Below are 24,591 nucleotides of genomic sequence, written 5' to 3' on the forward strand. Positions count from 1 at the left end.
AACCATTGGTACAATGCAAATATTAAGACTATTACAATAAAAATAAACAGAGTGAGATAATGGGATTACTACATACTTAAGACCTAAACTTTGTACAACTGATCCCAATGGGAAGCAGGTCCTCATTTTGAGTCCCACTTTTTCTTTTTTTCTTTTTTCTTTTTTTAATTATACTTTAAGTTCTAGGGTACATGTGCACAATGTGCAGTTTTGTTACATTTGTATACATGTGCCATGTTGGTGTGCTGCACCCATTAACTCGTCATTTACATTAGGTATATCTCCCAATGCTATCCCTCCCTGCTACCCCCATCCCACAACAGGCTCCAGTGTGTGATGTTCCCCTTCCTGTGTCCAAGTGTTCTCATTGTTCAATTCCCCCCTGTGAGTGAGAACACGCGGTGTTTGGTTTTCTGTACTTGCGATAGTTTGCTGAGAATGATGGTTTCCAGCTGCATCCATGTCCCTACAAAAGACATGAACTCATCCTTTTTTATGGATGAGTAAATACTGCATAGTATGCCATGGTGTATATGTGCCACATTTTCTTAATCCAGTCTGTCATTGATGGACATTTGGGTTGGTTCCAAGTCTTTGCTTTGTGAATAGTGCCGCAATAAACATATGTGTGCATGTGTCTTTATAGCAGCATGATTTGGGTATATACCCAGTAATGGGATGGCTGGGTCAAATGGTATGTCTAGTTCTAGATCCTTGAGGAATTGCCACACTATCTTCCACAATGGTTGAACTAGTTTACAGTCCCACCAACAGTGTAAAAGTGTTCCTATTTCTCCACATCCTCTCCAGCACCTGTTGTTTCCTGACTTTTTAATGATCGCCATTCTAACTGGCGTGAGATTGTATCTCATTGTGGTTTTGATTTGCATTTCTCTGATGGCCAGTGATGATGAGCATTTTTTCATGTGTCTGTGGGCTGCATAAATGTCTTCTTTTGAGAAGTGTCTGTTCATATCCTTTGCCCACTTTTTGATGGGGTTGTTTGTTTTTTTTTCTTGTAAATTTGTTTGAGTTCTTTGTAGGTTCTGGATGTTAGCCCTTTGTCAGATGAGTAGATTGCAAAAATTTTCTCCCATTCTGCAGGTTGCCTGTTCACTCTGATGGTAGTTTCTTTTGCTGTGCAGAAGCTCTTTAGTTTAATTAGATCCCATTTGTCAATTTTGGCTTTTGTTGCCATTGCTTTTGGTGGTTTAGTCATGAAGTCCTTGCCCATGCCTATGTCCTGAATGGTATTGCCTAGGTTTTCTTCTAGGGTTTTTATGGTTTTAGGTCTAACATTTAAGTCTCTAATCCATCTTGAATTAATTTTTGTATAAGGTGTAAGGAAGGGATCCAGTTTCAGCTTTCTACTTATGGCTAGCCAATTTTCCCAGCACCATTTATTAAATAGGGAATCCTTCCCCCATTTCTTGTTTTTGTCAGGTTTGTCAAAGATCAGATGGTTGTAGATGTGTGGTATTATTTCTGAGGCTCTGTTCTGTTCCATTGGTGTATATCTCTGTTTTGGTACCAGTACCATGCTGTTTTGGTTACTGCAGCCTTGTAGTATAGTTTGAAGTCAGGTAGCGTGATGCCTCCAGCATTGTTCTTTTGGCTTAGGATTGTCTTGGCAATGCAGGCTGTTTTTTGGTTCCATATGAACTTTAAAGTAGTTTTTTTTCCAATTCTGTGAAGAAAGTCATTGGTAGCTTAATGGAGATGGCATTGAATCTATATTACCTTGGGCAGTATGGCCATTTTCAGGATACTGATTCTTCCTATATATAAGCATACAATGTTCTTCCATTTGTTTGTGTCTTCTTTTGTTTGATTGAGCAGTGGTTTGTAGTTCTCCTTGAAGAGGTCCTTTACCTCCCTTGTAAGTTGGATTCCTAGGTATTTTATTCTCTTTGAAGCAATTGTGAATGGGAGTTCATTCATGATTTGGCTCTCTGTTTGTCTGTTATTGGTGTGTAAGAATGCTTGTGAATTTTGTGCATTGATTTTGTATCCTGAGACTTGGCTGAAGTTGCTTATCAGCTTAAGGAGATTTTGGGCTGAGACGATGGGGTTTTCTAAATATACAATCATATCATCTGCAAACAGGGACAATTTGACTTCCTCTTTTCCTAACTGAATACCCTTTCTTTCTTTCTCTTGCCTGATTGCCCTGGCCAGAACTTCCAACACTATGTTGAATAGGAGTGGTGAGAGAGGGCATCCCTGTCTTGTGCCAGTTTTCAGTGGGAATGCTTCCAGTTTTTGCCCATTCAGCATGATATTGGCTGTGGGTTTGTCATAAATAGCTCTTATTATTTTTAGATATGTTCCATCAATATAGAATTTATTGAGAGTTGTTAGCATGAAGGGCTGTTGAAAAATTCCAATTTTTAAAAGCATGTGGTTTTTGAAGTGTAGTTTGTCAAACTATTGTCAAGAAAATGTGACAATGCAGAATCATCTTTACTGAGATTTATAGTTATGCTTTAAAAAAATTTAAGGTCATTGTAGGAAACAACCATTAGGAACCTGTCTGGACCATGCTGTAAAAAATGCTATTGAAGGCCCTGTCACTTACATCACTCACTACCCCTAATAAAAATACCACCTGAGAAATTACTTTAAAAATTAATGCTTGGATAACAAGTTTTTCCTGAGAAACATCCGTAATTTCTTCTTCTTTACACAAGAGCTAGGTATTGTAGTACTTTATTTTCTTTTTAAAACTGGCTGCTTAAAATTTGAAGCTCTACAGCATCATAGGTGTCCAATAAAAAAGCACTGTGCTGATTTAAAGGTTCAGGAGAGGGAGTTTTCCCAATGAAGGGTGCTGGCACTTTTGCTGGATCTGTTTACTGACCTGGCTTTTTGCCATAAAGGTATCTTCAGAAACTGAGCAAACTTAGGGTTAGCATATTGACTTCCTCTTCGTCTGTATTTACTACTCGTTATATCAGTGTTACTGCAAGCAGCCTCAAATCTGTTTGAGAATAAGTTGAGTATAAATTTAACCACAGGCAAATTTTATAACTAATTGTCTATTACTGTTAATAAACCAAAATGTACTTTTAGTCTTTTTGTGAAGTGATATTAACAGTAAAGAATAGAAGTCAATATGAATATGAGAGACTTAGAAGCACTTTTATAACAACAGAGCAAATTGAAGATCTTTTTCCTTGTGTATGGGAGTCAGTTATTCTTTGCTCTAGCATAGCACATGAGCAGAAGATGATTATCACTAATGATCAATACTATTTGTATACCTTAAATGGAGCCTTGGTGTTTAGCTTCCTTATTTCATAAGTTTTGCTTTTGATGTTAAATATTTTTGTCTGGATGAAGTACAGCTTCTGCTATTAATCTGCACGGAGAAAAGCTAAAACTATAGGATATCTTAGCAAATGGCACTTAGATTCAATGATATGGGTAGATATTTTCAAGGAGTAATTATTAGCCAATGAGGCACCACTTATAAACAGAGGGTTTTCTTATCGATAATTTAAAAAGTGAATTGTTTGTTGATTTCTCAAAAGCTAAATTCTGATTCATTTTGTTTCTTTTCCATAATTTATTCCTATTAAATCCTTCTTCAGTTAAGGTCGATCACAGGACTTCTAATCACACACTGAGAAAGCAAAAGCATCACTGCAGGAAATCCCTTTAAACTTTTGCCTTACGGCAGATGGACATATGCTCAAAGGTGTTGAACACATGAAATAAGTGCTGTAAAAATCTACTAAACAAATAAAATAATTACATTGCAAATGCTTTTTTCCTTAGAGCACTTGTTTTAAGAAATGTATTTCTGGAATACAAGCTAGAAGTGGCTTTGTCCTGCTGCTCAGGGTTAAAGGCAAACTGAAGGTCTCCAGCCTTTGGTATGACACATGAGAGTGAATAACAAAAAGAAGGCCTTGAGTTTTTTGATAGTTAGGCATATTTTCATTATAATGATATCCAGATATGTGATATATCTGATATATAATACACATACAGACACATATATGTCTCTCTATATATTTGTATATAGGTAGATTTTATTATATGTCAAATCTGTATATAACTATAATGAAAGTCTCAATTGTTACCTCAATAACCTTTAACCTGACTACAATATTTAAAAGTTCAATCTCACTACCAGAACACACCCTGACACTTCTGATTCTATTTTGCTTTAAGTTTTGCATATTGTTTGTCATCTTTTAACATAGGAGTTATTTATTTATTATGTTTATTATTTTTTATCCTCTCTCTCCATTGAAGAGAAATAATTTTTGATTCCTTAATGAAAATATTTCTCACATTATCAGTTTTTTAATTTACAAAATATCTCAATGTCAATATATCCATTTCAAATATATGTGCATTAAACATTACAATTATAAAGTCTTTGTGTTCTATAAATGAATGTGCATTAACAATAGCATACACAGGTGTAAAATTCAGAAAAGTAACCTACTTAAAACATCTCATCTCTTTTCTTTCCCTTCCTTTCAAATTATCACATTCTACTTTGTGGACTAGAAATTCTGAGATCTGAGCTTATTAGAATAAAGTAAATCAAAGGACTGTGAGCGATTTTCACAAACATTGCTCAAACTTAACTCACAAAACTTTTTAATGGCTTCATATTATTGTTTTCAAGACATTTGTAGTTTTTTTTTTTTTTGCAGCTGGGTTCTAGGTGGTTGAAATAATGGACTTCTAAGGAATATATTACTTTGCTGATACATTCTAAATGTATAAAAACAGCGTTTTACACATATTTGCTGAATAACTATTTTTAAGTGATGTAAAATTTCATGACTCTATGTAGAATCTGAACTTTTTAATAAGGTGTATTACTTTGAACAATTTTATAGGAGATGTGCATGGTCACATGTTCTCAATTCTTGGCGTTCAACTTACTTAAATTTTCTTCTTGGTTACCTACGTTAAATAAATACTGGCTTTTCTACGTGAAAGCATTTATTCAAAACATAGAGAGTTGCTCAACTTTATACTGTTCTCTTCCTCATATTGTGTACTTATTTATTTCTCTATATAGTATAGTAAATGATGACAGATAACGGGGAAGTATTATCTATTTCTGGGATCATATTTCAGACTATGCACATTTAAAATTTATACATGTAACTAGTATTAAACAGTGGAGAGGCAAGACACATGGCACTGTTTACATATATTGATCTTATATTCGTAAAATCTCATAGTCCTTGATAAGTCATAAATTCTAAATACATTTTCAGTGCCTATAGTTATCTGTTGATATCTAGTATCATCAGAGTTTAAAAAGCATAAAGCCCATCAAAGGGAAAGTCCCTGAATAACAACCAGCTTCCTTTGGTTCACGTACCTACTTCTTGCTAAATCACCCTGTTCTTACATGTTCTTAATTTTCTTCCCTTGTAGAGTTATTGATAGCCAGAGGGTACTCACTTTAGAGGGGAGAAGGAAGAAGACATTAAATGGAATGTGTAGGGAGAGGGAGAGGGTACCTAGAACTGCTGTATTCTATAAAATTGCAAAGTATGTCATTAACATCCCTTCATCATTCCTTCCTCACCTACATGCAAGTTCTGTGTTTTCATGGTGTTTCCGATTTTCCTAATTTACTAGAGTTCTGCACTTACCCAAAATATCCCATTTTAGAAATTTACTCCTCTCTCTTCCCTGATCAAAAACACTAATTTCTTCAGTAACTTCCATTTTCCCGATAAAGTATCAAAAAAGTGATGAACTTAATAGCATAAAACACATAGGTTTTTCACAAATTATTAGTTCATGAGTTCAGTTATGTGAACTCAATAAATATTCATTAAAGACTTAAATGCATATACTACTAAGTGTACAGAAATGCCTAAAATGCAGTTGCTGCTTTTAAAGAACTCACAGTTTAGCAGAAATATGATTAACTATCCCAAGGTTAGTATTAGTTTCAATGGAAACTTTTGTTCAAAGATCAGAATTGCATTAGTTTTCACAGTATGTTTGTGGTATTTCAGAGGCTGCCATGGGCAATAAGAAATAGATTTCATGTTACGCCATACCCCATCTAGCCATTTTTTTTTTTTTTTTTAAGACAGTCTTGCTCTGTTGCCCGGGCTGGAGTGCAGTGGCATGATCATGACTCACTGCAACCTCTGCCACCTGGGTTCAAGTGATTCTCGTGCCTCAGCTTCCCAAGTAGCTGGGATTACAGGTGTGCTCCGCCATGTCTGGCTATTTGTTTGTTTTGTTTTGCTTTTGTATTTTTAGTAGAGATGGGGTTTTGCCATGTTGGCAAGCTGGTCTTGAATTCCTGGCCTCAAGTAATCTGCCTACTTCAATGTCCCAAAGGGCTGGGATTACAGGTGTGAGCCACTGTGCCTGGGCCCATCTTGCATGTTTTGAGCCACCAATTCTGAATTACCTAAAGATCCCTGAGTAAACTAGTCGATGCCTCTATGTCTTGGCAAATGCTATCATCTCTATGTAAAATGCCTCATTCTTTTTGCACAATTCTTTTTATTCTTCAAAAGTTAGCTCTGGGAGGATGATTTGAGAAATAATAAAATCCCAGTCTCCCATATGGTCAGCTCTGTGTGAATTACTCTTTCTGTATTGGAATTCTCCTGTCTTGGTAAATCAGGCTCTGTCTAGGCAGCGGGCAAGGCGAACTCACTGGGCAGTTACAAATTTGGGGGCTCATCTGGGATTGCCCTTGTGGCTACCTGCCTGTGGTTTGGTACCCGCCTCCAGCGATGGATCCAGAGGTCAGCCCAAGTGGCTGCCTAGTTCTCTTGGACTGGGGGCTGACTCTGGTACTCTCTCTACTGGTAGGGTGCTGCCAAACCAACTGATATGGACAGGAGGCAAGGAAATAGTAGGTAGAAGAGAGCAGTTCCCTGGAAAAGGCCCCACCCTCAAGCCTGGAAACCTGTGGCCCTAAATGGGAACAGGCATTCCTGTTTTCACATCCCAATGTTGCCTTTTCCAAGACTACTCTTGCTCACCATGCCCCTATCCTGTACCTATAAAATGCCCAAACCCCAGGATCCACAATCAGAAGAGCGGTGGAATGGAGCAGCAGAGGAGAGAAGAGAAGGAGCACCTGAACGTTGAGAGGAGTTTGGCTGGGGATGGTCAGAAAGGAGATGGGATGGCTGAACTTCAGGGAAAGATAATCTTATCACTCTATCCCCTTTCCAGCTTCCCACCTATCCCTCTAAGAACCACCTCCATCACTCAATAAAATCCCCACATTCACCATCCTTTAAGTCCATGCGATCTGATTCTTCCTGGATGCGGGACAAGGAGCCAGATACCAAGAGGGCAGGGTGTAAAAGGCTGTCACCCTGACTCCACTGAGCTGGTGTAACACTTAGCTGTCTGCAGATGGCAACTGCTAAAAGAGCATTAATTGTAACACACTCCTAGATGCTACTGTGGGTCCTGAGACCAAACACGCTTGCCCTGGCTCCTGCACCTGCCTGTCTGCATGCTCCCTAACCTGTAAGGTATTTGAGCACAGTAGTGGAGCAAACGAGCTGCACCCCTGTCACAAGTTCCATGAGGGAGGGGGTCAGGGAACTCTCCCATTTCATAATATGCATGGATTTAATTGCAATAGAGAAATAGTCCTGGGGAGATGTCTTATAACAGTAGCCCTATCGCAGGGTGTCTGTCTGTAGCCCCACTGTGGGGTGTCTGGGTTGGTGAGTATCCTAGGAGCTGCAAACACTTTCTTCCTTCTCGCAACTGGCCTTGTAACTCCATGGTGGGGTGTCTGTCCATAGCCCCATTGCAGGGTGTCTGTAGCTCTACCATGATGTCTGTCTCGTTCAGCTCCTTTGGGGGTCTTGTTTTGGATGTAGCCCCATTGTGGGGTGCCTGTCTCAGTTCAGCTCCTGGGGGGCTCTCAGTTGCCTCTCCCTAACTAGTAGGAAGAGTCTTGGTTCAGGAGACTTCTCAATCAGGAAGATTTCAGGGAGATTTATCAGATGGAGGGTAGGAGGATAGTTTGGAAGGGATACTCTCGGAGTTGTTGGTTAGGGATCAGATTTGGAATCCTGTCTGTCTCATCTTTGTGTGTTTTTGTGTATTTGAAGGTGACCTCTGAAGAAATTGCTTGCGGAAGTCCAGCAGACTTAACTCAGAAATCCTCCTTATTTGTCTGGTCACATTTGGTGAGCCCTAAAGAAAGCTCGACAGGCCTGTCTCGGGGTGACTATTTGCTCTTCACCTTGGCCAGAGACCCCAATGTGAATTACCACCTGGAGGTGATCCCTTCCCATCTGGAGTGGATCAAAGACAACAGGGACCAACAGGAGAAAGTTTGAGCTTTGTCAGGTTGATATTGGGTGCTAAACAAGGTGACTAGTGTCTGTTTTGTTATATGTATTTTGCTGGGATGAAAAATGTTAATTTGGTTCCCCATGTAGGCCATTGGGCAGCATCTTGCAAAATTGAGAATCTTTTGCCTATGGCTTCATAAAACAGAAAAGGATGATTTTGTTTTGTTAAGTGGCTTGACCCTCACAGCTATAGCATAGCAAGCAGGTCATCAAAAACTGTTCCATTCTTATGGAAGCTGCAGAGAAAGGGAACCTGAAAACCTAGTATGCTGGCAGAAAGGGTAAGAAATTCTTACCACACAAATTTCTGATCTGTGTGAGTCTGTTTGTGTGTGTGTTTGTAAATGGTAAGTGTAACTGGTTGTCTCCTCTGCAAGGGTTTGATTAATAGATTTTTTTTAAAGGATTCATGAGGCTAGTCTTAGGCTGTAGCAAATCTGGTACATTTTGTGCTAAAAATTTGTCTTTCTATAACGGAGAGAGGGATATCACAGGATAGAACATGGGTTTAGGACACCTGTAAGCCTGCTTTTCAAGCCAGCCTGGCAGGCTGGTGAGGTACAAACTTTGCTGCAGGTCTGTGAAAGCAATACCAGATGAAATTTCTTTATTTAATTTTGTGTCCTTAAGAGCTTAACCTTGTGACCATGTGGAAATACTTTCTTTTGGTCTCCAGAGGACAGGAATTTTGGGGTTCATGTCATAGTTAGCCCTAAACATTATCTTGCAAATGTTTACACTTAAAACTGCACATTGCACTACTTACCCTAGTACTCAGCATTTACCTGTTCCCTTAAATGCAGTACTAAAACTATAGATGACAATACTAATGCCTTTGCCATGCAAGCCTTGGAACCACAGCCAGTTCTGCATGAGTATGCTCAGACAGTTGCAAAGTGATTCCACTCCTCTCACCTTGGGTCAACACCTACCCCCACTATGGCCCTGATCAGCAGGAAGAAGTTAGAATGGTCTTCGCCCCTTTTCCATCTTCATTATCCAACACGTTAAGATTAAGGTTTTATAAAACCCAAAGGGAGGGATTGAAACTGCCATTGCAAAATTGTAACTGAGACAGTGAAAGAGATGTGACCTAACCAACTCTACCTTGTTTCTAACCTCCAAGCTGTCCTTGTTCATTCTCGGGCATAGGCTGAACTAACTTTGGGAGGAACTTAGTGTATAGTTTAGAGTTTATCCCTTTCCCACAACAAATTTCCTTCTTGCCTGGGCACTGGACTGCCTTTGTAGGACTAACATTAGCCACAGGATTAGAAATTATGGTTTAGGAGTCATGCAGCTAGAGGCTACAACATTTAAGGATACACCGCTCCTAAGATCAGTGCCTGAGACTTTTTGCAGACCCTGCACTTGATGGATCAGCTGGCACCACCCAGATCAATAAACTGGCTCATCTGATCTTGTGGCCCCCACCTAGGAACTCAGTGCAAGGAGACACCTTCAACTCCCTAGGATTTCATCTCTGACCTAACCAATCAGCATTCCTGGCTCACTGGTTTATCCCCACCCACAAAATTGTCCTTAAAAACTCTGACCCCTGAATGTTTGAGGAGACTGATTTGAGTAATAATAAAACTCAGGTCTCCCTCCTGTCAAAAAAAAGTCAGCTCTGATGTCAACACTTTGTAGAAACCATTTTATTGTCACTCTCCTCCTAATTAATTCCTCCACTTTTCAAGCTAAATCTGTACCTTGTGTGTCACACTGTGCTCCCTTTGTTTAAGCCTATTTCCTTTTTCAGTCTGTGAGCTCTTTCATGTAGAGGTTATGAATTATTCACCTCCCAGTGGGCCCAGAAGTTAAGGAGCTCAACAGGCAAAATTGGATGAAATTATTGAAAACGAATAGTGCTCTGCCTTATTAAAGAGGTAATAGTGAAATCAACCTTTTTTAGTAGCTCAAGATTGTCACTATAGATTGTGAATTACAGATGGTGAATGATTGTACAATATTGCAATTTAATGTTTGTCTCTGCTTGCCATTAGAAGAGACAAAAAAAATTTGTTTTAGTCTAGGTCATCTTTGCTTTTCATTCTTTTTATTTTTTGTTTTATGCATGTCAGTCTGTCAACCTTTGAGAATCACTTGAACCCAGGAGGCAGAGGTTTCAGTGAGCCAGGACTGTGCCACAGCACTCCAGCTTGGGTGACAGAGCCAGACTGCTGAAAAAGAAAAGCAAGATGGGGTATGGCATAAGATGAAATCTATTCCTCACTGTTCATGGCAGCCTCTGAAATACCACAAACATACTGTGAAAACTAATACAATCCTGATCTGTGAACAAAAGTTTCCACTGAAACTTATACTATTCTTGGGATAGTTAAGCGTATTTCTGCTAAGCTTTGAATTCTTTAAAAGGAATTTTTTTTTTTTCCTGGTGTCAGAGTCCCTACTTTTAACAACACAACTGTTTTCCTTTTTTGAAATTATCACGTCCTAATTTCTGGGCTGGGAATTCAGAGACCTGAGCTTATGAAACTAAAGTAAGTGAAAGGACTGTGAAAGACTGTCCTAAAAATGGCTCAAGCTTAGTTCACAACTGTATTAGCTTCGTATTATTGCTTTCACATCTTTTACACTTGTTTTCGTTTACAGCTTGGTTTTAGGTGGTTGAGATAACTGGAACTCTGACTTCCATTTAAGTGGGGATGTTATTATGATTTTTACACTATCCATTTCACCTTTAATGCTCAGTTATATCACACAAGGGTTCTATAATTGTAACATTTAACATTTATTTGAAATTGATACATTAATAACTAAACCTTTCATAAGTTAAAAAATGTTTGATAATGTAGCAACCATTTTTCTTATAGAATTCCACACATAATTTTATAAATTTTGTTATTTTCATTTTCGAATATCAATAAAGATATTCTAGAACCTATTTTCATCCTTTTGGAAAACTATGTAATGTAATAGTCACTGTTAAGCACTTTGTATGCATCAGGCACTGGGCTAAGTACATGGAATGGATTACCTCTCTATTCTTCACAAAAATAAGGCAAATATTATAATCTATATGTTACTGATGGGGAAATTGACCAGAAATTAAAATCTTCTACAGGCTAAACATGGGAGATATGAGCCATATATCAATCAGTCTTGGGAAACCCATTTTTCTTACATGTTCGACTCCACAGTTATGGTTTGCCCACCATTCCATTAATACTTCTTGTAACATCTTTATTGTTGACATATAATTCATATACTAATACCATACAATTCAACTTTTAGTGGTCACCCACCCATTTCCCCTCAACAACTCCTTTGTTTCAGCCCTAGGCAACCACTAGTTGATGTTCAATCGCTATAGATTTACCTATTCTGGACATTTCATATTAATGGAATTATACAATATGTGGTCTTTTGTGTCTGGCTTCTTTCATAACATAATATTTACATTTTCAAGGTTCATCAATGTTGTAGCATCTATCAGTACTTCATTCTTTTTTTGTCTAAAACTTTTTATTGGGGTAAAAAAATACCTATCATAAAACTTGTTATCTTAACCATTTTTAAGTGTACATTACCATGATATTAAACACATTCACATTGCTATGCAAACATCATTACCATCCATCTCCAGAACTCTTTATTATTTAAAACTGACACTTATACCCATTAAACAATAACCTCTCATTTCCCTGTGTTAACAGATGCTGGAAAACACGATTCTACTTTCTGTCTCTATGATTTTGACTGTTCTGGGCACTCATATAAGTGGAATAATACAATATTGTCTTTTTATGACTTTTTCTTGCCTAATTTCTCTGGCTAGGACTTCCAGTATTATATTGAATAGCAGTAGTGAAAGCAGGCATCCTTGCTTTTGTACCTGATTTTAGATGAAAAGCTTTCAGTCCTTCAGTGTTGAATTTGATGTTTGCTGTGAGTTTTTCATATATGGCTTTTATTATTACTTTACCTAGCATAAGTTCTTTCAAAGGTTAATCCCATTGTAGCATATGTCAAAATTTCCTTCCTTTTAAAGTCTGAATAATATTCCATCATGCATATATACCACATTTGCTTATCCATTCATCTGTCAATGGTCATTTGGGTTGCTTCAACATTTTAGCTATTGTGAATATGAGTTTACATATATTTCTTCAAGATCCTGCTTGTGATTATTTTGGATATATACTCGAAATAGGATTGCTGGATCATATGGTAATTCAATTTTTAATTTTTTCAGGAATTGCCATACTGTTTTCCATAGCAGTTGTACCATTTTACATTCCCACTAACAGTGCATAAGGGTTTCAATTTCTCCACATCCTTGCCAATATTTATTTTGTCTTAATAGTAGTCTTCCTAGTGAGGGTGGTATCTCATAGTGGTTTTGATTTTCATGTCTCTAATAATTAGTGATATTTAGCATCTTTTCATGTGCTTCTTGGCAATTCATGTATGTTTGGAGAAATGTCTAATCAAGTTCTTTGTCCATTTTTTGAATTGGATTGTTTGTTTTTATAATTGTTGTTGAGTTTAGAAGTTCTTTGTTATGCATATTAATACCTTGGATACCTATGGATATTAGACATATCATTTGCAAATATTTTCTCCCATTTCATAGGTTGCGTTTTCATTCTACTGATAATGTCTTTTGAATAAAAGTATTTAAAATGCAATAGTACTTAATATTTGTGCAGTCCAATTTGTTTACTTTTGCATGTGCTTTTGGTATCATATCTAAGAAATTAGTGTCAAATCCAATGTGGCAAAGCTTTTGCTTTGTTTCCTTATAAGAGTTCATAGTTTTAGTTCTTAAATTTACATCTTTGATCCACTTTATTTTTGAATATGGTGTGAGGTAAGGGTCCAACCTCATTCTTTTGCATGTGGATATCCAGTTTTCCCAGAACCATTTGTTGAAAGATGATATCCTTTCCCCACTGAGTTTCATAAAACCCTTGTGAAAAATCATGTGACCATATATGTGAAAATTTACTTCTGACCTCTAAATTTGATTCCATTGGTTTATAAAGCTGTCTTTATGCAGTACCACATTATTTCAATTATTTTAGCTTTATAGTAAGTTTTGAAATCCGGAAGTATTAGTGCTCCAACTTTGTTCTTTTTCAAGACTATTTTGGCTTTTGGGGTTCCTTGAAATTACATACAAATTTTAGGATAGATTTCTTTATTTCTGCTTTTCTGAGGTTTTGATAGGTATGGCATTGTATCTGCATATCTACTATGGGTAATACTGACATCTTAATAATATTGTCCTCCAGTCCATGAACATGGGATAGCTTTCCATTTATTTGTTTTATGGTTTGCATTGTATTCATCTTTCATCTATTTAGTTAATTCCTAAGTATTTTATTTTTTGCTACTATTGTAAATTGAATTTTTTCTTAATTTCCTTTTAGATTGTTCATCATTAGTGTATAGAAATACAACTGACTTTATGTACTGACTTTGTCTCTTGCAATTTTTGCTGAATGTATTAATTCTAATCGTTTTAAAAATGATATCTTTAGGGTTTTCTATGTATAAGACCTGTCATTTGCAAACAGAGATAATTTCACTTCTTCCTTTCTAATCTGGCTGCCTTTTCTTTCTTTTTCTTGCCTAATTGCTCTGGCTTGTACTTCCAGTACTATGTTTAATAGCAGTAGTGAAAGCCAGCATCCTCACCTTATACCTGATCTTAGATGAAAAGCTTTCAGTCTTTCAGAATTGAGCATGATGTTTGGTGTGGGTTTTTCATATATGGCTTTTATTAAGTTGAGGCAGTCTCCTTCTATTCCAAGTTTTTTTTTTTTAATCATGAAAGAGTGCTGAATTTAATGCTTTTTCTGCATCAATTAAAATGATCATTCAGTTTTTCTCCTTCCTTCTGTTAATGTGGCATATTGCATTGATTTTTGTAAGTTAAACCATCCTTATATTCTAGGAATAAATCCCTTTTGGCCATGGTGCAGTATCTTTATAATATACTGCTGAAATTGGGTATTCTGTAGAGGATTTTTACAAATCCTTTGTGTGTGATGAGTTGCTTCTTTCTTGTCTTTTGACAGTTTGATGGATAATATGCTTCATTGGAGGTTTGTTTGAATTAATCCTACTTGGAGTTCATTGAGCTTCTGTGATGATCATATTCATATCCTTTATTAAACTTGGGAAGTTTTCAGCCATTGTTTCTTCAAATTGTCACACTACTTCTTTCTCTTTTCTCAAGGACTCCCACAATGCATACTGTGGTCCATTTGATGGTGTTCTACAGGTCCCCTAGGCTCTGTTCACTTTTAACTGCTTAATTTTTTGTTTCTCAGATACAACAATTTCAATTGTCTTATCTTTAAGTTCACTTATTCTTTCTTCTGCCTGCCCAAATCTGCTTTTGAATCCCAATAGTAAGATTTTCATTTCAGTTGTACTTTTCAGCTCTAGAATTTCTTTGATTTCTTTTTTAGTTTTCTATTTATTGATATTTCCATTTTTTTGTATATTATTTTCTTCACTTTCTCCACATCTTTCTTTAGTTATTTGAGCATCTTTACGATTTAAGGTCTTCTCAGGTTTTTTTTTTCTGAGTTTACGCCTTTCTCTGGGTGTTCAATTTAACTTTATACTTTTCTCTGTAAATGTAGTTGCTTTTTAATGTCTTAGTCTTTAATGTTTGTCTTCCAAAAGGAAGAAAACAAGGAAAATTTCCTGGAAGTTGCTTCAGCTGGAGGAGTAAAAGCTTACAATGGTGGGGGAAGGTGCAACAACAATGGCTGCTACCTCTGTGTTTGCATCTCCTTGATCAGAAGCAGCAATCAATTATCAGAATATAGACCCTCATCAATAGGAGGACAGGGTCCTTATGCTCACTGATTCTCATAAGCTATGTGCAAGCTGCTCCTGCAAGTAATGCAGACTGCCTGCTAGGGAGCTGGGGTTTTGGGTTGGGTAGATGATACTGAACTAAGAGCTGAAATTCACCAAAATAAACTTCAGTTTTCTGCCCAAGCCTTCCCTTGAAAGTTGTAAGCCTTTAATAGAATCCACAGTTCCAAAATAGTTACAAGAGATAGGTTTTGACAGTGCAATTGTTTTCCTAGGTGGGAAGATAGAATCTTGGTGCTTCCTATTCCACCATCTTTTTAGAATCCTCCAGCAGTACTTCATTTACTTTTATTGCATAATAATATTCCATTGTATAGGTATATAACATTTATCCATCCATCATTTGATGGACATTTGAGTCACTTCCACTTTTGGCTACCAATCATGCTCCTATATCCCAATCAGGCAAGAGAAAGAAATAAAGGGCATCCACACTGGTAAAGATGAAATCAATCAAACTGTTGCTGTTTGCTAGTGATATAATCGTATAGTAGAAAACCATCCAAAAAGATTCTAGAACTGATAAATGAATTCAGTAAAGCTTCAGGATATAAAATCAATGTATACAAATCAGTAGTGAGGCAGGAGAACAGGGTCTGGAGGCAGGGAATCTAAGGCCATTTCACACTGACTTCCTAGAATGCAATTGAAAGGAAAACCCTAACTTGCCATGCCTAAGTAAAAAAAGGACCAGACGCTACTCTCTTTGCAAATCCCCATTTCTGCAGATGGGAAATTGAAAGTACTCCTGACTAGTTGCAAAGAGCATAGGTGTAACGTTTGCATAGGAGTGTAACTTTGTAACTTCACTTCAGCCTCTGATTGGTTGCTTTCCACAACCAATCAGACTGATTGCAGGCCACCACTTCATTTACATGGGGTGAACACCAAGTGGTCAATGGGAAACCTCTAGGGGGTTTTTGAACCCGAGAAGATTCTGTATCTGGAGCCCTTGAGCCACTGTGCATGTCCGCTCCCACACTGTGGAGTGTACTTTCATTTTCAATAAAAATCTCTGCTTTTGTTGCTTCATTCTTTCCTTGCTTTATTTGTGCATTTTGCCCAATTCTTTGTTCAAAATGCCAAGAACATGGACATCTTCCACTGGTAACAGTAGCACTGCTATACACCAAGAGCGACCAAGAAGAGAATCAAATCAAGAACTCAACCCCACTTACAATAGCTGCAAAAAATAAAATACTTAGGAATATACCTAACCAAGGAGGTGAAAGATCTCTACAAGGAAAACTAAAAAACACTAATGAAAGAAATCACAGATGACACAAACAAATGGAAACAAATTCCATGCTCATGGATGGGTAGAATCACTATTGTGAAAATGACTGTACTGCCAAAAGCAATCTACAAACTCAATGCAATTCCCACCAAAATACCATTATCATTCTTCACAGAACTAGAAAAAACAACCCGAAAATTCATATAAAACCAAAAAGGAGCCTGCAGAGTCAAAGGAAAACCAAGAAGAACAAATCTAGGCATTACATTACCTGACTTCAAACTATACTACAAGGCTATAGTCACTAAAACATCATGGTACTGGCATAAAAATAGGCACATAGACTAATGAAACAGAATAGAGCCCAGAAATGAAGCCAACTGATCTTCAACAAAGCACACAAAAATATAAAGTGAGGAAAGGACACCATATTCAACAAATGGTGCTGGGATAATTGGCAAGCCACATGTAAAAAAATCAAACTGGATCCTCATCTCTCACCATATACAAAAATCAACTCAAGATGGATCAAAGACTTATATATAAGACCTGAAACCATAAAAATTATAGAAGATAATATTGGAAAAACCCTTCTAGACATTGGCTTTGGCAAAGACTTCATTACCAAAAATCTAAAAGCAAATGCAGCAAAAACAAAGGTAGGTAGATGGGACTTAACTAAACTAAAAAGCTTCTGCATAGCAAAATAAATAATTAGCAGAGTAAACAGACAACCCACAGAGTGGGAGAAAATCTTCACAAACTGCATCTGACTAAGGACTAATATCTAGTCTTCAAGGAACTCAAACAAATCAGCAAGGAATAAACAAATAATCTCATCAAAAAGTGGGCTAAGGACATGAATAGACAATTCTCAAAAGATATTCAAATGGCCAATTAAGATATGAAAAAATGCTCAACATCACTAATGATCAGGGAAATGCAAATCAAAATCTCAATACTATACCACCTTACTCCTACAAGAATGGTCATAAGCAAAAAAAAAAAAAAAAAAAGAAAGAAAACAGATGTTGGCATGGATGTGGTGAACAGGGAACACTTTTATACTGGTAGTGGGAATGTAAACTAGTACAAGCACTATGGAAAACAGTGTGGAGGTTCTTTTTTTTGTTGTTGTTGTTGAGACGGAGTCTCGCTTTGTCGCCCAGGCTGGAGTGCAGTGGCGGGATCTCAGCTCACTGGAAGCTCCGCCTCCCGGGTTTACGCTATTCTCCTGCCTCAGCCTCCCGAGTAGCTGGGACTACAGGCGCCCGCCACCTCGCCTGGCTTTTTTTTTTTTTTTTGTATTTTTTCGTAGAGATGGTGTTTCACTGGGTTAGCCAGGATGGTCTTGATCTGCTGACCTCGTGATCCGCCCGTCTCAGCCTCCCAAAGTGCTGGGATTACAGGCTTGAGCCACCGCGCCCGGCCGGAGATTCTTTAAAGAACTAAAAGTAGATCTACCATTTGATGCAGCAATCCCACTACTGGGTATCTACCCAGAGGAAAAGAAGTCATTATGTGAAAAAGACACTTGCACACACATTTATTGCAGTACAATTCGCAATTGCAAAAATAAAGAACCAAACCAAATGCCCATCCATCAACAAGTGGATAAGGAAAATGTGGTACACATACATACCCTGGAATACTACTCAGTCATACAAAGGAATGAAATTATGGCATTGTAGCTACCTGGATGGAAATGGAGGTTAATTCATCACTGTTCTAAGTGAAATAACTCAGGAACGGAAAACCAAACATCGTATGTTCTCACTTATAAGAGGGAGCTAAGCTATGAGGATGCAAAGGCACAAGGATGATACAGTGGACTTTGGGGACTTGGGAGAAAGGGTGGGAGCAGGGTGAGGGATAAAAAAACTACATATTGGTTAGGAGGCTGAGGTGGGCGGACTGCCTGAGCTCAGTTGTTGGAGACCAGCTTGGGCAACATGGTGAAACCCCGTCTCTACTAAAAGTACAAAAAGTTAGCCAGGCGTGGTGGTGTGCCTGTAGTTCCAGCTACTCTGGGGGCTAAGGCACGAGAATCGCTTGAACCTGGGAGACGGAGGTTGAAGTGAGCCAAGATTGTGCCACTTCACTCCAGTGGCGAGACTCTGTCTCAAAACAAAACAAAAAAAGACTACATATTGGGTACAGTGTACACTGCTCAGGTATCACCACTAAAGGACTTATCCATGTAACCAAACACCACCTGTACCCCCAAAACCTACTGAAACTTAAAAAAAAATTGCCGCTAGTACCCATTATTTGAAAAATACAAATTTAGGGGGATGGCCAGAGGAAAAAGCTATTAACCCAGGAGTTCTGAAACCCAGGGTCTACTTCCAGCTTTGGTAAGTAACTCTACAACTCTACATCCATTAAAGGAGATTTGACTAAAATTCCTTCAACCTTTAACAGTGAATAACCTTTTTTGGGGGTTCTTTTTTCAAGTGCTGAAGCAGTAGAAACATTAGGTCATTACAACTACACCACATCTAGGAAGTGCACTCAATGTTACAGTTCATTTTAACCTTCCATTTTAAAAAACCTTAAGTCTATAACTTGAAGAATATCTAAAAATTTAATTTTACATTGCCTCTCTTGGAGAAAAGGTGCTCTCCATCGTATCAAGTGATAGAAATCCTAATAATAAACAATTTAAAAATAATCTGAACACACTGCATTGTACTGAGGAAATATTTTTACTTCTCCCAGTTCTTATTTGTTTCTGGCTGGGAATGGATAGTTGTTAAAATCTTCTCAACTTTCACCACAATCTAAAATTCATCTTGCTTTGCCTTTATACATAAAGATAAGCGGCATTTGAGAAAATTCTAGTTGACCATTTTTACGTGCCTCAAAGCTGGAACAAAAATCCTATTATCTTTGGCAACTCTCTTGGGTACAGTTTTGGTTTTGATTCGGAAAAAAAGCCGAGGGTCAAAAATATGGTAACTAATTAGCAATTTGCTTATCTACTAATGAAAACTAAAAACTACTTTTTTACGTTAACTGCGAAGCACATAACATATAGAAATATAGTTTTAGAAGTTGTCCTAAGGAATTCTAAATCTGACGAGAGATAGCTACAAGAGGGAAATTTCACAACCAACACAGCGGCACTTCGCGAGTCTCCAATAACGTTAGTGATGCGTGGATTCCTTGGTCGTCCCCTTAGAAACCTCAGCTTGACCGGACTTTTGCAAGCACCGGGATGGGTGCCGGGAGGGGTAGGTGTTGTGGGGATATCGCGTGCGCCTGCGCGGGTTTTTGTCGCTCTCCTAGAGAGGCCCGGATGGAGGACGCAGAGGCACGCTGTTGCCATGGCAGTGTGGTCCTGGCTGCAGCGGAGGCGGGTGACGGGGTCTCCTTTGCCTCAATGTGAAGAGCTTAGAAAGAGGAGTAGAGGAGAACTCCCCTGGCCATCTCTGTGACCCCAGCCGCCGCGTTTTACACAGGCAGGAGGGATATAGAGGGAGAGAAGGGAAGGACGATGCGGAGATATTAATGGTGGGATAGAGGGTAAAGGTATAAACGTCTGGTAGAGCTGGGAGGGAAGGTAGGTCGTGAGGGAAGAAGCTTTCTGGTGGCGTCTTATCCTCTGGAGTCCGAGGTCCACCGAGTCTGGCATTGGTGGGGAAGTCTGGTAACACCTTGCTTCTCTACGTATGAAGGAAACTCTCTCAGGGTAGCTTAGACTAAGTTTTTGTCATATTCTTTCCCCTCTCAAAGTTCTTGAACGTGGAAAGTAATTATTTTGTCCCTGGGAGAAAAAGTCACTACCGAAATTGTAGCTTCCATTAAGAGGCAATGATACTCATTTCGTTGGTGGTACCTTGGGATCCTGAATACAGATTAAAATTATCATAAAATATTTGTCATTATACTTTGTGACAGGTTATGATTTTAAAAAAACTTATAGGATCACAGTCTTGGCAGGATACACAGGAATAATGGGCCAGATGGTTTCATGATGTTATGGATTAGTTTTTGCTTAAGTACTTATTTTATATTAAAAGGCATTCTCTTTGACATGCTTTCAGTTCTTAGATTTTTAAGCAAGCATATGTTTAAAACGCCGTAAGACGGGACTCCATTATTTAGATTAAACTATTTTTGAATATCCTGAATTCTGGAAGAAAGTTATGAAAATTATGTATACATATGGACTTGGTTTAAGACTCCTACTGAAAGATCAGCAGTTCACCTATCCACATGGGATTTACCAGACAGGGAGGAAGGAACTGATTTGCGTCTCTTTCTACGGTTCCCTATTAAGAGGGTAGAGTTGGTTTAAGCCACTTACCTAGATTTTTACTGATGATAAATGTTGAAATTTAAATGTGTGAAACTCACAAGTATAAAGTAGGAAGTGTTAAGTGATTTTGTTTGTGTAAGATGTATTTTTGTTCTAGCTTGTTGACTGTGTACCATATGGCTAGTACCCTGGAGATGAAGATTAGAAGAATTGAAGGGGTTGAATATCCTGTGACGCATTTGAAAAAGGCTTAAGGGATTTGATAACCAGAGTTTGTAATTTATGTTCTTTGTTTACTTGAGAACCAGTCATGGGGTTTTCTTTTTTCTTCTAAAGTTACAGGAAAAGAATCGCACTTCAGATTTGATGCGACTTAATTTACTTCTCAGAGTTACCTTAACTATGACCTTTTTTTTTCCTTTGAATTATGGCATAATAGTATGACTTAAAGATCCCTAACCTGTTAAGTTTTTAATTACTGTGTTTTTAATTTATTATACAGATCTTATGTTTTCATTTTAAAATTTAGTTTTCTTGTGGGTGGGATTCTCTGTAAACAATAAAACATATCTACTAAAGTCTTCAGGCAACCATTTATTTATGAGTTCAGAACTATGTTTATCATAAAATAAGGGAAAGCACTGAAGAGTTCCAAAGATATGTATTTATATAACTCAAACATCTTAAAATAATAAATTTCAAGATCCCTGCTCTGAAAGGAAAACTGATTATTCCAAGGCATTGTGACTGAAAAGTGCTATTTTTACTGTAAGTATTTTGGATTACAGTGAGTTTTAGTTTATTCTGTGTCATTCATAGTGCCCTTGCTTTTAATTGGTGGGTAGTTAGACTTAACAGCTTAAGCAATTTAGCTTGTCTTGCAGTTAGGAAGTGAAACTCACTCTGAAGTGTTGATTTGGTTTCTCCAGATCACTTCAAAATTTGTGCTCAACCTGATTTAGAAATTATTGAAGGGCTTACTTTTGAGTCCTGTAGCAAATCTGCTTTGTATTTTTAGTTTAAAATAAATAAATATCGGGAAGGAATTATAGTCCAATGAATAGTTTAGAAAAAAATAATAATTATACAGTTGAACAGTAACAGTTATTTTTCAATAATAATTAAGTTGAATAATTAACCATTATTATTCAGTAATAACTTAGTCTGGCCAAAGGTTTGGGGAGAACAAAGCGAAGCTAATGACTAAAACAGCTTGTGGATTATTTATTAATTCAGCATACCTAAAGTGTACTGAAAATTTATCTTGAGAGGGAAAAGGAACCAACATCAATAATTATTTGGGAAATCGGGGGAAGGTGGGAGAGTTTTTAGGAATGTTTACCTATGGAAATGTCTTGCCATTGCAAATCTCTCTTTTTTGGTGTATTCAAGTGCATGTTCATTTTGAACATTCCATTTTGTGTTTCTCTGTGTTACTTAGCTTACTTATAGCATTAATCTCCATATGCCATTCCTCCTCTAGAGTGGGCATAACATATACCTTATCTTTTGAAATCTTATAGCATATTTTCTTCACAAACAGAAAATGAATGAAATTAAAGATACTGATTCAAAAAAAAGTGAAGAATACGAAGATGACTTTGAAAAGGACTTGGAGTGGTTAATTAATGAAAATGAAAAAAGTGATGCCAGCATAATAGAGGTATATGTTGCCAACAGCATTCATAATAATTATATTACAAAGTGCTTTGCAATTCTTTAAGGTTTTCACATTATTGTCTCATCTAAACATCACAAAATTTCTTTGATCTACATTGGGTAAATTACTATTATCCTCATCTTAAAGATAAGAAAAATGAGGCATAGGTTGCTTAAATGTTGTATCCTAAGGCATAGGCAGATGATTTATTGTTTCATTTTCTAATTCAGCAAGTATTAGTGAGAGAACAGTTATTACACTAGCATTTAATAAAACTAAAATGACCATTATAAAATTATAATTTAAATAATATAAATAAATAGTAAAATCATGATTTATTGCATTGAAAGTAAAAAATACAGTTAATTCCTACTTTTTGTGAACTTGGGTAAAAGCATGGGGTTATGCCATTAAAATAAATGAAAAATAAAGCAAATCCTCTAAACACATGACCTTTTAGCTAATATTTAAAACTTTAAGACTGAATTAGGTCTTCTTGGCAGTGAATATAGAGAAAAAAGTAAAGGGTCAAAGTCTGAGTCACAGGAATACTTCTAGGAAAAGTGGATCCATTAAGCATGGTCATATACTATTTATCAGAGATGTAAAAAGGAACTCCAGGAAAATTAACCAGTTCCTGCATCAAGATAGGTTATTTCTTTCTCTTTACATATGTATAATGTGTATATGTATTTCTATGAAACATATATATGTATATATGCATATGTATGTGTTTATATATATGTGTATATGTAAGTTAGTATCAATAAGTAGGACAAGGAATAGCACTGGGATATAAATAGGTGACTTCAGAGAGATAATGATCAGAGTTATTATAGCAGAAGCCAGTTTTAAAGGTATTAAGGAAAAGACTGTGAGGAAATGCAGGTTTTATATTACAGATTTCTTAGTTCCATTTTGCTTTGAATATAATAGAAAAGACAAATGGGATACACAATATTTGAAGATGGAAACAGAGTCAAAAGTAAAGATTTTTCTAAGATGGCTTTTAAATGGGAGTTTTATGCATCCTAACAGAAAAATAAGCAGAATGAATAGAGGCAGATACCCAGAATGGTAAGGTTGAACCAGTTTCTCAAGACTGGAAGGGTGTGAGATCCAAAGCACAGTGTGATAGAATTAGAGAGGTAATAGGAATGATTTATTGTTTCATTTTCTAATTCAGCAAGTATTAATGATCACCTATCATATATCAGAGGCTGTTCTAGGTGCTAGGGATATATATAGCTGGGATAAAATAAAAGTGCTGTTATGAATCTTACACATTCCAGTGGATGATTGTAATAACCTCTTCTTTTGAAGCTTTTGAGAAAAGGGTATGACTGAGCTAGAGACACGTAAGAGGGTCAGGGAAGATTTATTTGTGAAAAGTGGGTTTTCAAACAAAAGAAATAAAAGCCAAAGGAGAGTTTAGAAACAGAGACTATAAGAATGAACCAGAGATCTGCCATCCTCATGATACTGGAAAAATAAAAAAATGAACTAGAGAAGGCTAAAATGAACAATTGTGATACAGAGATCTTAGTTAAATCACAGTTAATTGGCAGTCATTTTAATGGGCTAGGTTTATTTGCTTGTTGGACATCTGACTATCAGACAAGATGACCTTCACTGCCGCACAGGATGACCTATGAGCAAAGGAAGGAGGAAAGTGGTTTTAAGGGGTTGAAGAGAGCAGCGTGTAGTAACTCCCATAGGACTGCTTTAGGAGGGAGAGAACTTTGACAAAGAGAAAAAAATGTATATATAATATTTATATTATATACCTTTATATATTGTATCTATTATATATTTATGTATATTTATATTATATACATTTATATACTATATATTTATATATATATAAGCTTTTACTTAGATATAGCAGAAGTGGAGTGGAGTTTTTTGCTGCACTGATACTGGTTTATGGTTCATGTGGAATTAATTATTTTTAATGTAATGCCAAGTTATCTGATGGTGGTTAGCATGGATTACTGGAATTTCTGAGTATAGTTGAAGAAGGAAAATCTGATCTAAAGGTAAAAATTGACCTGGAATGTAGATAGGTCCTGCAGATTATAATGACAATAATAGTCTGAAAAGATTAAAAGAACCTCAAGTGATTAGGACTTGACCAAATAATTCGTCCTTGAAATGGTCTGGGGAGAAAGATGTTTGATTGAAGAATGCAGATATTACAAGGAGGAAACATTTTTGAAAATTGTTTTTC

General features: G+C 36.9%; 1 protein-coding gene across 4 annotated transcripts in view; it reads left to right on the plus strand.

Moving 5' to 3' along the window:
- CCDC181 (coiled-coil domain containing 181) overlaps window positions 1-24,591 on the plus strand; it is a 61,876-nt gene that overhangs the window by 15,464 nt on the left and 21,821 nt on the right. For 2 of the 4 annotated variants that reach the window (XM_009193561.4, XM_009193565.4), the window contains exon 2: window positions 22,245-22,364. In XM_009193561.4, coding sequence (XP_009191825.1) covers window positions 22,245-22,364 — 120 coding nt within the window. Of the gene's footprint in view, window positions 1-19,723; window positions 21,470-22,244; window positions 22,365-24,591 lie in introns of those variants that run through there. The other 2 variants (XM_009193570.3, XM_017952254.3) reach the window with 2 other exon arrangements.

Source organism: Papio anubis, chromosome 1 (genome assembly GCF_008728515.1).
Source record: "Papio anubis isolate 15944 chromosome 1, Panubis1.0, whole genome shotgun sequence".
Classification (NCBI taxonomy): domain Eukaryota; kingdom Metazoa; phylum Chordata; class Mammalia; order Primates; family Cercopithecidae; genus Papio; species Papio anubis.